The sequence below is a fragment of the Dermacentor andersoni genome, chromosome 3 (assembly GCF_023375885.2).
Source record: "Dermacentor andersoni chromosome 3, qqDerAnde1_hic_scaffold, whole genome shotgun sequence".
NCBI classification, from domain to species: Eukaryota; Metazoa; Arthropoda; class Arachnida; order Ixodida; family Ixodidae; genus Dermacentor; species Dermacentor andersoni.
Genome location: NC_092816.1, coordinates 19,490,064 through 19,503,499, shown reverse-complemented (window position 1 = coordinate 19,503,499; position 13,436 = coordinate 19,490,064). Strand labels below are relative to the sequence as shown.

The 13,436-nt window shown below is 50.4% G+C and overlaps 1 protein-coding gene across 4 annotated transcripts in view; it reads left to right on the top strand.

The window, feature by feature from the left end:
• Positions 1–13,436, top strand: part of LOC126519683 (mediator of RNA polymerase II transcription subunit 13-like) — a 176,105-nt gene that overhangs the window by 48,099 nt on the left and 114,570 nt on the right. For all 4 annotated transcript variants that reach the window (XM_050169063.3, XM_050169055.3, XM_050169049.3 and 1 more), the window contains exons 3-8: positions 6,215–6,299; positions 6,976–7,053; positions 7,867–8,027; positions 8,918–9,118; positions 9,669–10,188; positions 12,571–12,802. In XM_050169063.3, the coding sequence (XP_050025020.1) occupies positions 6,215–6,299; positions 6,976–7,053; positions 7,867–8,027; positions 8,918–9,118; positions 9,669–10,188; positions 12,571–12,802 (1,277 nt within the window). The remainder of the gene's footprint in view (positions 1–6,214; positions 6,300–6,975; positions 7,054–7,866; positions 8,028–8,917; positions 9,119–9,668; positions 10,189–12,570; positions 12,803–13,436) is intronic.

Sequence of the window (13,436 nt, the reverse complement as noted above, 5' to 3'; positions counted from 1 at the left end):
TTTTTTATGCGTGCATCGCAATTGACATCCGCGTCGTTCATTGTTCGGGTCGTGCGCGCGGAGATGCGCTCGTGCCTCGGACCGCGCGCAGTCCAGGCGCAGCGACGTGCTCGCTCCGCGCTGCGGCGCATCGCTGCGTCCTCTCTTGTTTTCCCCTCCCTGGCCACGAGCGGCGGCGGGGTTGTCGCGCGACCTACTTCTGGTTGCTCGCAGCGCCGGCGGGCTTCCGTCTCGGCTGCCAAAATAACGCGGCCACGGGGCACATTTGCCCTTATGCCGGCGCTGCCCCGCGTGGCGGTGATGCCGACTGCCGCCGCAGAGTTTCCGCGGAGTGTGTGCTACCGCTGGTATCCTTCGCAGTTTTCTTTGGAGAGTCGGTCGCACACCTGGCGACCTCGCCCCCTCTTGGCCTGCCGCCTGCCTCTCCGTGCAAAACCAGGCGCCCCCTTGCCTTCCTCGCTGGCGTATCCTTTCTATTCCGGACAGGGGAGTGGGGGGAGGGGGGCGATTTTCGGGCGTGGTGTATTGACCGGTCGGCCCGGCTGCGATGGAAAAGTAAAGAACTGAGTGGGGCTGACTCGCGCAACCCTCGTGGCTGATGTCTCCTCGACTGGCTCCTTTCGTCCGAAAAGCGCAGGCGCCGTGAAAGAGAGGAGGTGAAGGAAGACGGCGCATGTGCGCTTCCAGTTGCGTGCATAGTTGACGAAACGCAGCGTCGGCGTTGCGCGTGCCCATCTCGGAAGGAATTTGGCGATCATTAGCCGTGCTTGCTTTGAGGAGGTCGTGTTGGGCTGAAGGGCGCTCTCCCGTGTGCGGTGCTTATTTGGAAACCTGCCTGCTGCGCTCACGACGGCCCGTGCCACGGTGGGGTAGTGCGCGGATGGCCCAGTAAGTTAGGCGGGGTCGTTTGTCTGAACTCCGCAGCGGAGAGGTGCGTTGCCGGTTCCGGCTCGTGGCGGGGGGCTCCGTTGCACCTAACAGCGGCGTCAGGAGGCGCGAGCCCGCGGCTTTCACGGCGGTGCACGGATTCGTTGAGAGCAGAGAGACCGAGCGCAGGAAGAGAGAGAGAGGGGGGGGGGGCGACCAGGTAAGGTCGCTCGAGTCGGCGGTCTCATCCTTGGCTTTGTAGCCGCCCTTCCCCCGCCCGAGACGGTGGGAGAGGCGATGCCTCCCGACCGGAAACGGGCCACTTTCTCCCCGTGATCCGTTGTGTGTGCCCGAGGAATGCCGCCGTTCTTTCCCCCTGCGGAGGTGCGTGGTGGCCTGCACACCCGTACCGGTGGGCGTCGGGGTGTAGGCCCCCGTGCTAGCACTCACGTAGCCTTTGCTGCGGCGCGAGCGTTGCCCGCACCGTGTGCGTCTGACGCCGCGGGTGCGGGTTATTATTCTTAAAACATTCGGTATAGGACTGCAGCATTGTGGCGCGTTAACGAAGCGCGAGGCTTCTCTGCTACTGGGGAGTGTGGGCCTCTGGTGACAAAGTAACTTCATGCGTGTGCAAGAATGGTATTCTGCTTTCGCCGGAGCAGCAAGCGGTAAAATTATTTGAGTCGTAGCGCATAGTTTCTCAATTTGGTGCATTTGTAATACGCTTTGCAGTTGTGGCCTCTACAGGGCTGTTTCGTGTCCTTCTTATATACACACATTGTTGCACTTCTGTAGTGCAATCGGCGAAGCACGTGAAGACGTGCTAACAGCACTATTAGGTAGCGAATCTGTTGTGTACACGCTGCGTGTCGAAAAGTTATGCGGACGTGCCCCGGTGTAGAGCGGCCGCGTTGCCCTTCCCAGTGGCGCCGCGTCACGCACCGCGTGTGTCGGCGGTACACGGCGAATGCTTCCCCCCCCCCCCCCCCCCCCTTCTTATTTCGCGAAAAGGCGGTGGGCCCCAGCCTTCTCGCTGCCTCGACTCAGGTCTGTCTTTCGGCGCCGCTGGGGAACACCCCCTCCCGTTCCACGGAGCCAGCCGCCCGCCCGAGTTCATTGAGCCGGCCCGGTCTGCTCCTTCCTGAGGGGCGAACTCTGCTGCCGCTGCTGCTCTTCGGTGGCCGCTTCCTCTCCCCCCCCCCCCCCCGCGCCCGTTTCAGCCGTAGCCGTGTGGTCGCACTGAGGCCTGGCGACAGGAGCGTTCGCCGAGCACGCTCCTCTGTCAGTCCGCGCGCGGGGAGGACGGGTGGCCACGACGTTGCTCTGTCCCCTCGGCGCTGCTGCCCCTGCTCTCGTGGTTGAGGCGTTTTTTAACCGTCGTCGCCAGGTTGTGCAGCAGGTTCGCTCTCTTGACGCCTGCCCCCCTCGCCCGTTTTCGGACGCCTCTTCGTGCGACGTGGGGCGCCGCTGTGGTGGAAGGGCAGTGACCCACTGTGCGCGATCGCGGTTGATACACTCCTCCGCTCGTGACACGCGTCGATCTGCTCGTTTGTGCGCCCGCCCGTCTCCTTCAGCCGCGGTCGAGTGGGAAATCGACGGGAATCGCTTGAGCTGCGTTCGTTCGATGCCCCAGGACGAGAACGCGCTGCAACAGCGAATGGCTTATTGGGAGACAAGTTCTGGCCACGCGAGAGCCCGCTCGTGGCGCTCTTCGTCGGGGCGGTTTCACCCTCCGCCGTGGAGTCATGAGCATGCCGAGGTCAGAGTGGACCGGACTGGCGAAAAAAGAAAGGGGGTGTGCGTGTGGGGGGGACATCGGCTCCCGCGACGTGCGCTCGCACGGCGCGTAGTCTACGCCCGGCGGCCGCGTGCGTGCTGGGGTGAACGCACCGGAGGGGGAGCGAGCCTCGCCGGCGGTCTCGCCCCACTGGCGCAAACGGGACCGCGCGCTTTTCTTTTTTCTCGCCCGGTCGTCAACCCGGCGGCCGCCTTTCCTTTTCGCTCGCCCTGTGTGCACTATGAACGAACGACGGTGCCCGGTTCGGCGTTTTCTCCTCAAGTGGGTCGGGCCCCGCGGTGCATTTATCCACGTTGAAAGATGGCCTCTTTGTCGAGTCCCGCGGAGGACTGACATTGGCCTGCTTGCTCCCGTTGGTTGGAGTCTTGGTGAGAAGCTCGGGTTCGGAGAGAGAGCACGCGGGTAGGCTTTCTGGAAGGCGAACCTTTCGATCAGGTTTAATTACCTTTATTTCTCGCGAGTATGCGATCAGAGACGGGAAGAAAACTGTCGCGTCTGCTCCATTAAGCGCATGCCGTCTTGGCTGCGCCCCATTTACGCGCGCGCGCAAGTGTTGCGACACGCGTACGTGCCCCCGGGGACGGGCAGGGTCCTCTTCGTACAAAGCGGGCGTGGCTTCTCTCTCCCCGCGGCAAGCCCTTCTCGATGGCCACGGTGACCGAACCCGCTCGCCTCGAAATTTAATCGATCACTATTATGTTTTCCCGCACTCCGGTGAGAATGATTTTCGTTGCCAACGAATCTTCGCTCGGTTAAAAACTCGCCGACTACATTTGAAAGGGTCGCACGTCTTAGGATGCCTTAGGTGCCTTTAGCACTACAAGGTGGAGGGAGGCGGCGCTTTTCTTTATTGTGAGTCCTTCCCGGTGACCGAGTGGGGTGTTCCTGATCGTAGCTGAAGCGTAGAAGGGGCCGGCGCAGCAAAAAAGTCGACCACGCCGCGCGCGCTTTGGTTGACCCATATGCGGGCGCTCGTGCACAAGCGCACGGGAGGGAGAACGAAGGCGCGGGCTGCGGCCTGGCAAGGTCGCAGGCATGTTTGGAAACAATCGTCGCAAGATTCTGCGTGTTGTCGCGCACGAAATGCGCGCCTGCCGCAGCACAAAAGGAGAAGAGGTTCGGATCCAACCAGTCGATCGTGGGGCAGTTTCCGCTCGCGTGCCCCCAGATTTTTCCGCTCGCCGTCGTTTCGCCGCTATTGGCGCGCACGCGTACTACGCCCGCTCGCGTCGGGGCTTCAGAAACAGCGAGGTGGCCCGAAAGCGGGCTCGCTGCTGTGCCAACGCAGTGTAAGGCTGGGGGGAGGCGCGAGTCTTCGCGACCTGCGCCGGTCGATAGACGCCGAGGCCGGCGAGGTGCGTGCCGCCGAGAGTGAGGGACGCACGCAGCTCGCTTCCGCGTGCAGCGATTGTGGTCGTTTCCGGGTCCGCGGCCGCCTGTGGCAGCGAGAGAGAAGAGCAGCCGTGTCCGACGCCTTCCATACATGCGTTGTCGACCAACGTTTTGCATGCGTCTCCGTGGAAGAGCGACGTTTTGCGCGTCGACGACTTGTGTGCACCTGTCAGCAGAGCAGGCATGTCAAGGCCGGTTGTTGAACATGCCTCGTTGATAGCTCAGTAGCATTGCAGCGCGTAAGTCAAGGACGCAGAAGTAAATGTCGTATACAAAACGGTGCGACCGCCACAGCTCACTGTCTCGCATGTCTTAAGCGCTGCAATGTTTTCGATACAAATGTTCGATTGATAGGCAGCGGTGACGTTACTTCATTTTACTTCGGTACAACATCGCGATTTTTTTTTTTTTTTTTTGCTTTGTAAATAAAGTGACCTTGAATACTTTCACGACGCCGCCTTTTCAAGCACGTGTCGCAACCCGCACGCGCTTCATGCAGAAAGTCGTGGGACTGCGATTACGGTTCTCCGGGTTTCGTAACCGTTTCTCAGGACGCTTTGCAAGGTCTGGCGAAATAAATGGAAGCCGTTGGACCAGTGGAATAAAGAAGAACGTGCGCGGCGGCGCAACAGCACGTAAGGGGGCCTCGGATCAATCGATGCGTGGCGCGCGTGTAGGCATTTGCCTGCTGCGCACCGCGAAAACGGCGGCGAGGGATGTTGGCCGAGGGGGGCCGCTTCCTCCCGCTCCTGAGGCCCGGGCCGCTGGCGCGGGGCCGAAAGGGGTCGCCAAGGTGGTGGAGGCGGTAGGAGGCGGCGTGTCGTGTCACGTGACGGCCCTACCCGCGCGCGCTCGTCGGCGACCACCGGCTCGGCTGCTCGCTAGGATGACGCCTGCGTGCGGGCGGGAAAGGGGGCGCGGTTGAGCGCAATCCGTAACGTGCCGGTTTCGGCGGCCCAAAATTAGTCCATCGCACTGGAGCTGTTGACGGGTGCGTCCAAATCGGGATGTGCAGACTCGCGAGTTTTCATGTTGCCGCTGCGTTTAAGCACTATCCGACATCGTACTCCCCTTGAAGTATCTGCACGTTTCCGCCACGCAGATGGCAGCCGCGGCCAACTTGTGTCAGTAGTGCTTGTTCACAGTTTGGAAACTACATGCAGTTTTGTTTTATTAATCCACTGCCTTTTTGAAGCTGTTGCTCTTTCCCATTACATTCCTGTCAGAAATTATTTCTCACATTTCACTAGCTTGGATAAGTGTGACTGACAGGTATCTTGACATCCAGCCTTTATTTTAGGTCATAGTCTAAACTCACAATTTTGCTAAACCAAAACACATGTCCTGGCGCTCTTTGGCCTTAGATGCCCTTGTGCCAATAAACTTCAGTCATCATCATCTTGACATGCCAGTCGTCATCAAAGAAGTGTTATGTTAGTATGACTTGCCCAAATCATCTGGAATACTGTTCAAGCTATTCAACTCAACATTCATTCATGCATGTCATCAGTGTTTACTGTGTTGGAAATTCAAAACATTAATGATTGTCAACAGGTAACCAGAAAAAAATGTATTAAGCAGAGCAACACTGGTGCAACATCTGCGACCTTGTGTTGACAGCAGTTACACTTGAGGCTGTGTCATCTACAAATATCAGCTCAAGACACTTGTTTGTACATTGATATGATAAATGCCTGTACATTGTGGGCCACAGAACCTATTTACTATGCAGTGAGAATATGGCAGGGAAGAAAGCTGGAGATTTCACATTATATTGACTACTACCTTCTAAGCTATTTGTCCAAACAGTGTTTTGTATACTTCTTTTGGTTTCTTGAATATAAAAATTAATAGAAATAATCACTTCAAGTTGTCAATGTTATCTGTACATGACACAAAGAACACTGACTTCTGAGTGTATTGATTTTGGTATGATTATGGCATTTGTCTGTAGGCAATGATTATGAATGCATTAAAAAGCTCTGTACATTGCAAAAAGTGCCATCTTCATATAGGAGCTGTTTGCTGATATGTCATCACTGAAGTAATGCTTGGGACTAGTTAGGCAGTTTTATATCAGCACATTTAGGACCTCTGTCTTTTTCCTCTCATTTCATAGCAATCCATGCATGACAGAGCAAATAATTTCCGTTACAGACACAGAGCAAGGCAGCTGGGAAAATGGCCTCTCCTACGAGTGTCGTTCCCTATTGTTCAAGGCTCTACACAACCTTATACAAAGGTATGTCACCCCAGCGTGTTGCCACTTATCATGAATGAAGGCTTTGGCAAGTGCAAGTCTGTGAGGCAGATTTTCAAAAAGCGACTAATGCCCAGGCAACGTAGGCACACAATTGACATTGCTGTGAATGTGTGTACTGCTAGATAAATATAATGACTTAGAAATTTAAGACATTTAGCAGCTCATCTTATACAGATCACTATTATTCAGAATGTGCAGATAATGCACATACTTATTTAGAAGTGTGTGCGTTTTCTGCATATTCAGATGACATTGAAACAACAGTACTTTCCCCAAGGACTGCGATCGCAACCTAACTTGCAATATTCAATGCTAAATGTATTGCTGCTTTTTGGTGTTGGTAAAGCCAAGTGTGGCAAGGGATCCAGAAATTATGTTTTATGGAATGCCCTATACACATTATGTCGCCAACCTCACTCATGTCGCAGTTGCATAAGCCTACTATCTAACGGATTTGTGTTGAGGTGCTGTATTTAGCAAATTATTTGCTAACTGTTTGTGAGGGGCTTTTGGGCATTTTCATTCTTAAATAGTGGCGATTCCGAGTGTACAACCATCCCACTTATTTCATCACCACCAACTGTGAAGGTTCCTTACACTAACATATGTATGGTACTTAATTTGTGTTTTCATTCTGTTTCCTGCACACTTGCAGGTGCCTATTATCAAGAGGATTTACCAGGATGGGCAAATGGTTTCTTCAGCCCTGCGATAGTTCAGACAAAGATAGGGGGTAAGGACAGTGTTTTTTATGATTGTTGTGTTGCATTAATGCAGTGCTGGCCTCATTAAAGGGACGCAATTGTCTTGAAACTCTAGTCTCATTAAATTGACCGTAGGAGGTTATCGAAACTTGCTAAGTTTTTACTGATAAAAATTAACTAGGCACGAGCAGATTCCATCAAAATGCATGACTTGACGACAAGCTAGTGTGGGTACTTAGCGGCACCGTCGCCGTGTATCTTTCATTTGATCATTTTCTCTCTCTTGCCAAGCTTCTTCTCACAGTAGGAGTGGCTCTTTCATACGTGGGACGAATACAGTTAAAATTATTTTGCCTGCCCCTTTAAGGGCTTAAGAGAAAGGTCAAATTTTTTTTCTCATTGTTATAAACTACCCTTAAGTAGTGCTTTATTGAGACAAGGGCATTAAGGTAGCATTTTAGGCTGCTGATAATTAGCTGTCCTTTCACTTCAATATTCGATTCAACATTTGACACTTACTAGTGTTTGTATTCGAAAAAGTTTATATTTGCCCACCTCTAGTGAACAGAAATAAATAATCAGAATGTCTGTCATGAATAATTACGTTGAAATATAGAATGTAATTACTCTGTAGCCAGTTTCTAAGAATGGAGTATAGTCCCAAGTGTAGGTTTTGGAGTCTGAATTAAGCCACTGTTCAAATGCAGGGCAACGTGGAAACGCAACAACACATTGAAGTAGTCTCGTAATGATTCGCGTAGGAATTTATGTGATAGTATCTTTCTTTTGAAAATTTACACTTATGCAAATGCCACTGTGGCCTCCCCCCTCTTCTTTTACAGGGGCTCCAGTGGAACACAGCTTTCGTTTTCATTTCACTTCTTCGTACATGGTGACAGCACAGTGTGTGCCAGCGTTGATGTGCGGCAACACCCACCCATCCATCGTATCTCTAGGCAGCATTTGTTGGCTGCACAGTCTGCTAGCCAAAGCCCGTGTAAAGGTGAGAAACGTCATGTGGCGGCACTGTTGCCGTGGGGAAAGTAATACCAACGTCACTACTGTTTTGTTTACAATTCTGCCCCTGATGGTTGCCATTGCTTAGCCCCAGACAGACATTCTTACTGAATATATTTTTTTATCTCCTTCCATGAAGATGATGCCAGCCAGAATGCATTTCTTTCCACACAACTAATTTCTACAAAAATAATTCCCACACAACATTTTTTTGCTGTCTCAGTGCCCTAATCTCCCACGGCTACTACAGCTGAAACACTCTCCTTGACTGCTTCTTGTATTGCATCTCAATAACTGGCCAGGAATGACCAGGAAATTACAGTGCCCCATTTATGTTCCTGATTTATGGGGAAACATAGCGGTATTACTAGTGACCTGTCAATGTTGTATAATGTTTACAGTATTAACTCAGCTAAGCTCACAAAGTTCACCATGCTGCTTGTGAGCATACCTTACACAACCCTCCCTACTTGTGTGATTCAGTAATTATGGCTGTGGCATCAGTCATGCTGCATTTAGCTAATATTGTTAATCATTTACGACGTTAGTTTCACTGCCAGTTTTACCTGAATGAGTTCCTTTGTTTTGAACAGTTTGTGCGAAGCGTTTGCAAGATAGGTACCCGAACAACTGTTATAAGTGGAGTTAAGATCTCCTGCTAAAAAGCAGGGAACTCTCAGGTTGTAAGGGCACAATGCTGTTGCATAAAAGGAAATGCCTGTTGCTCAGAGAGCATTCCTTGTCCTTGTTTTTATAGCCGTTAATTGCTTTTCAAGTTGCAAGCTCCCTGGTTTGGCCTCAATGCAAATATTCATGTTGATCCTTGACCCCCCCTCCCCCCATTTCTTTTTTTCCTTTCACTTCTGTGTGAAATAGTGATTCTGGGGCCCTATGGCCTGGCTGGTGTGCTGACAGGCCAAGGATTCAAAGAGAATGACGTGTCCACCCAGACATTGTTGGCTGAGTGGCACCAGTTCTACCCACTGCCTCTCCTCAGCAACTCTGCCCATCGGGGCGACGCAACTTCCTCAACCGGAGACGAAGAACCCTTGCCGTGTGCTCTTGAGGTCCTTGTAGGTGCGTACATTTACAAAGAATAACTGTGCCCGATATTCTGGAACCTTATTGGTGGGAGAGCCCTTGTTCTATAGTGGACATAAAATAGGCTCATGATGATGATATTGTGCCCATCCAGGTGCTGTTTCAGCAACTTGGCAAGCAATAATATGGTGTATATGGTGAGCAGTGCAGATGGGGCAAGAGATATACAAATTTCAAGCTTCTCACTCCAGTGAAACTTATACAACTGGTCACTGTGTTGAGATAGTCTCTCTATTTGGACACTGTTACACCCAACAAAGGTCAACACTGTTGCTGTGAAAGAGTGGGCTCTTCTTTACCGGATGGTGCTACATCCATCTGTAACATTGCAGTTGTGTAGTTCTCCACTGTATACATTTGAAAAAGTTTCGGCTAAAGGTCTGTTGCTGCTTTGTATACGATTACCCAAATGGCCAAAATGAAATACTAAAGCTGTCACTGGAACTTCAGTATGTTTCCTGTGTGCCGAGTGATAAAGGAAAGCTACTGCAAAGATTCAGTACTCCAAATTTTTTTTTCCTCATAGGTGGTGTCAAGTTGCGGTATCCCTCATCCTATGTGTTCGTTGCCGAAAGTGATGAAGTGGTGCCGGGACAGCAAACCGAGCCGTCCCAAGGCACCACCCCTGCAACTCCTGCCCCAGCAGTAGTGAGTGGTCCATTCGGTGCAGCGGGTGGCACGCATGGCAGTGCACCTCCCCGGCCGCACAATTTTCCCGTTGGTGCCAAGCCTGGCATTCCACCCGGTTTGACAGCTGTTCTGACACCTCCTACATCACCTTGTGAGCCAGGCTACCTCCATAGTGCCATGATGGCAGCAAGGACTGCAAGTGGTGCCACTGGGACGTCGCAGTCTTCGCGGCCAGTGCGGTTGGCGCCCCCCGAACCGCCGATGGGACCCCACGTGGCTCCCTGTGCACTGGTTGCACAGAAGGCAAAAGTGGCTGCATGGCAAGATTCTCTGCTCTCCAGGGCATGTGACGAAGAGGCTGGCGCTGGCTGGGACTTCTGCGACCCCTGCGGGCAGACTCATTGCTTCTGCTTTCGGTGTGTTTCACGTCACTGCCTACTTCCTGTGACCCGCCATGGTGGCTTAATGGATGTGGCATTAAGAGTGCACTGGTTTGATTCTAGGGGGCTATGGCCGTGTACGTTTACATTCAGCTGTGTGTTGAAGAACCCTTGGTGATCAAAATTGGTCCAGAGCCTTCCACCATGTCGCATCTTATAGTCCCATTATTGCTGCGAGACATCAAACTCCATATAACATTCACACACAGTTCTGCATGAACATCATGCAACCCTTGGGTGGTTTTATTATTTTTTCCTTGATGTTTATTGCACAGAGGTGATGTCATTGCAATATGTTAACGTTACAAATGCTGGGGAAATGTTTTGTTGATTCCGATTGCATGTACAATGGTGCATAATTCATTGGTGGGTCACAATGCACCTGAGGGTATCATGTATGGTCCACTAGTAGATTACCATGAATGTGAATCGGTATTTTAAATATTGCTGCAGCTGGGAGCTTGTTAAAGATGTATTATATTATTGGTTTGAAGTCGAATAGGAGCTATGTGTTAAACAGCTGGCTTCCTTTCTTCTATATTTGAGGATTTTTATAAGCGCATGTTGTGTTACGGTATGCTTTACGTTAAATTGAGAGATCAAGGCTTACTTATAGTACATCCGAATGGCTGCTACTGTACTCCAAATCGGTCTGCAGCTATACGAAGCTCTTGAGATTGGAGCCAGAGAAAGCCTGCTTCAGCTGAACGTGCTAGCTGCTCCCAGAGCATTTACAGTAGTTACGTGATTAAGATTCTGTTGGATCTTGGTTGCACTCCCAGCTCAAAGGTGAGATGCCTCCAAGTGCTCTGATCTAGAACATGGCGCTCTGAATGAGCCAGGTGAATGTGTTCCAAGTGCTCCATTTCAACCAGCTGAATGTACTCTTAGAAAGCTCTTTTGTTTCTTTGAGCTTGGGGAAATCTGTATATTCATTGTTTTCTCGTTCTTGTTTTACGTGGAGCATCAGGCAAAGAAATGAGGAACTGAACATATAAAAAACATGCAACTATATATCGAAATGGAAGTGTATCGTAATAAATTCAGAGATAGCATTTTTCTTCTTCTACTACTACTTTTATTTTTTTATCACAAATTGAGTACCCACTTTTGCCCAATTATTGCCATTGTGCCCTGGTCTGTTCAAAGTATTTTCAATTAATTGTTCTCAATTGGCTGATCAAAAAAATAAAGTTTAGTTGTACCAGCTGGAGTATTTTGGAGAAAGTTTATCATACAATGAACATTATGTGGCTGCCTTATCCCTGTCATTATCTAGCCAGCATCCTTGGCTGCTATAAATTGTCAGTCAACTTGGCGAGTACAAGTAATGAAAGCAAAATGAAATAAATTTGAAGAATACAGAGCTGGTTTCTCCTTGCATCAACTATACAGTGTAAAACGTTTGTTCTGGCAACTTCCAAATGTTTTAGAGCACAGCTCTTAATGACCCATTCCTGTAACAAGCGGCGGCGGCATTACCGAGCGAACGAGCGCAACAGCAAAATATGAAAGAGTGAACACAGTGTGGCAGTTGAAGAATGCGAGCCACTAACGGCGGACACATGCGTGCAAGAAACTGGTCTCGTGCAGACCCGCCCGACTGGTCGGTGCATACTAGTATGTGGTCTCAGCTGGACCACTAGTTTTGTACTGTCGTCTGCTCACGTCAGCTCTCACTTGCGCTTGTTTGGTTTTCTTGGTTTGGTCTCGTTCACGCTTGTTTCGATTGTCATGGTTTACGATTAATTTGTAAACTGATTGTATGTGCGTTGCAAATTGTGTAGTACTTCCTGTAAACCAAGTGGCACCAGCGATTACGCTGGAACCTTCGGCGAATCACGTATGAAAGCCAACGCACTTGACCCGCAGATAAGATTTTCAACAATTGCCGACTCTGCTGCATGTCTCTCTCCAATATTTTGCCTCAATATATTGCAAAATGAAAACACGTATAGGGCTGCATTCAAATTTCGCATTAGGGAGCATCGTAATCATTGGTTAATTTTTCACCTACCACAGTTTTGTTGTTGCTGAAATTTCACAGCAGGAACTGCAGTTTTTTGTCGCACAACGTTCAATAAAATGCTCAGCGTCGTAGTTGATCCAGTTTTCTTTTGTACAATGGCTTCCAACAAACAGTGAAAACAGTCCGCGTCTCTGCAGCACCTTGCTTTCCCAACAATAGAGGTGCACATACAATGGTAGTTTATCATTCTTTGTGCACAAGCCAAACAAACGGATCCCAAGCACTTGATTGAAGCATGCAAACAAAAATCTCCGAAGTTTAAGCAATATGAAATCAGTGAGCAAATAAGCCGTATCTGAAATTGTACACTGACTTCGTGCTCTGCACAGGTGCAACCGTGGCACTCGGCCCTGTGTGGCCACTGCCACGTCGGGGACTGGGAGTATGGTCAGCCGGGGCCCATCTCCAAGCCCGTCGGGAGGTGCCTCTGCCAAGAAGCCTGGTGTTGACAAGAGCCCCGCACATTCCTCCCTCAGCAGCCAGGCAAAGCCATCACGAAGTGCCACTGGCAGCAACAGTGCGCCTTCCACACCGTTTCACCGGCGCAGCCCTGTGCCTGGGGTGTGTAAACCCTCATTTACTAAACGCAGAGTTTGACTCCCTAATGACGTGCAGGACCTTACATGCTCGGAAAGGATGCTATGAGCTGCCAAGCTACGAATGGATCAGGCAGTCAGTTGTAGGCGTTGGCTCGTGGACGACAAGTTCGCTAAGCCACTACTGCTATTTCTACATGAAGGGGGCCTACACATGTTCATTTAAATAAACAACTGCTGCAGGGCAAGCAACATGAAAAAAAAAAAGAAAGAAAGAAAGCTCATGATGGGCAGCTTTACAAGTTTTGAGACTCCAGTCTCAATCTTTCACTGCATGCTGATTTGATAAAGCTGGAACAAACGGGACAGTAGAAACATCTGGATGGGCATAGTTCCTATGATTATTGACCTAGTGCCTTGCTTTTGTTGAATGCGTTCAGTGTATGGGCATTAAAAATTGCACATTGTCCCGTTAAAGCCGCAGCTGAAGTTGTAAATTGTATGTTCTGTCAGGTCAAGCACTTATTGAAAATGACAAATCAAGATTGTAGCCCTCGCTGCTGCATTGTAGTTGGGCCAGTGCCTTGGAAATGGAACATGATTAATTGTTCACACAGTTGTAGGCACATTATTCAACTTGGTCTCAGAACATCATTTCC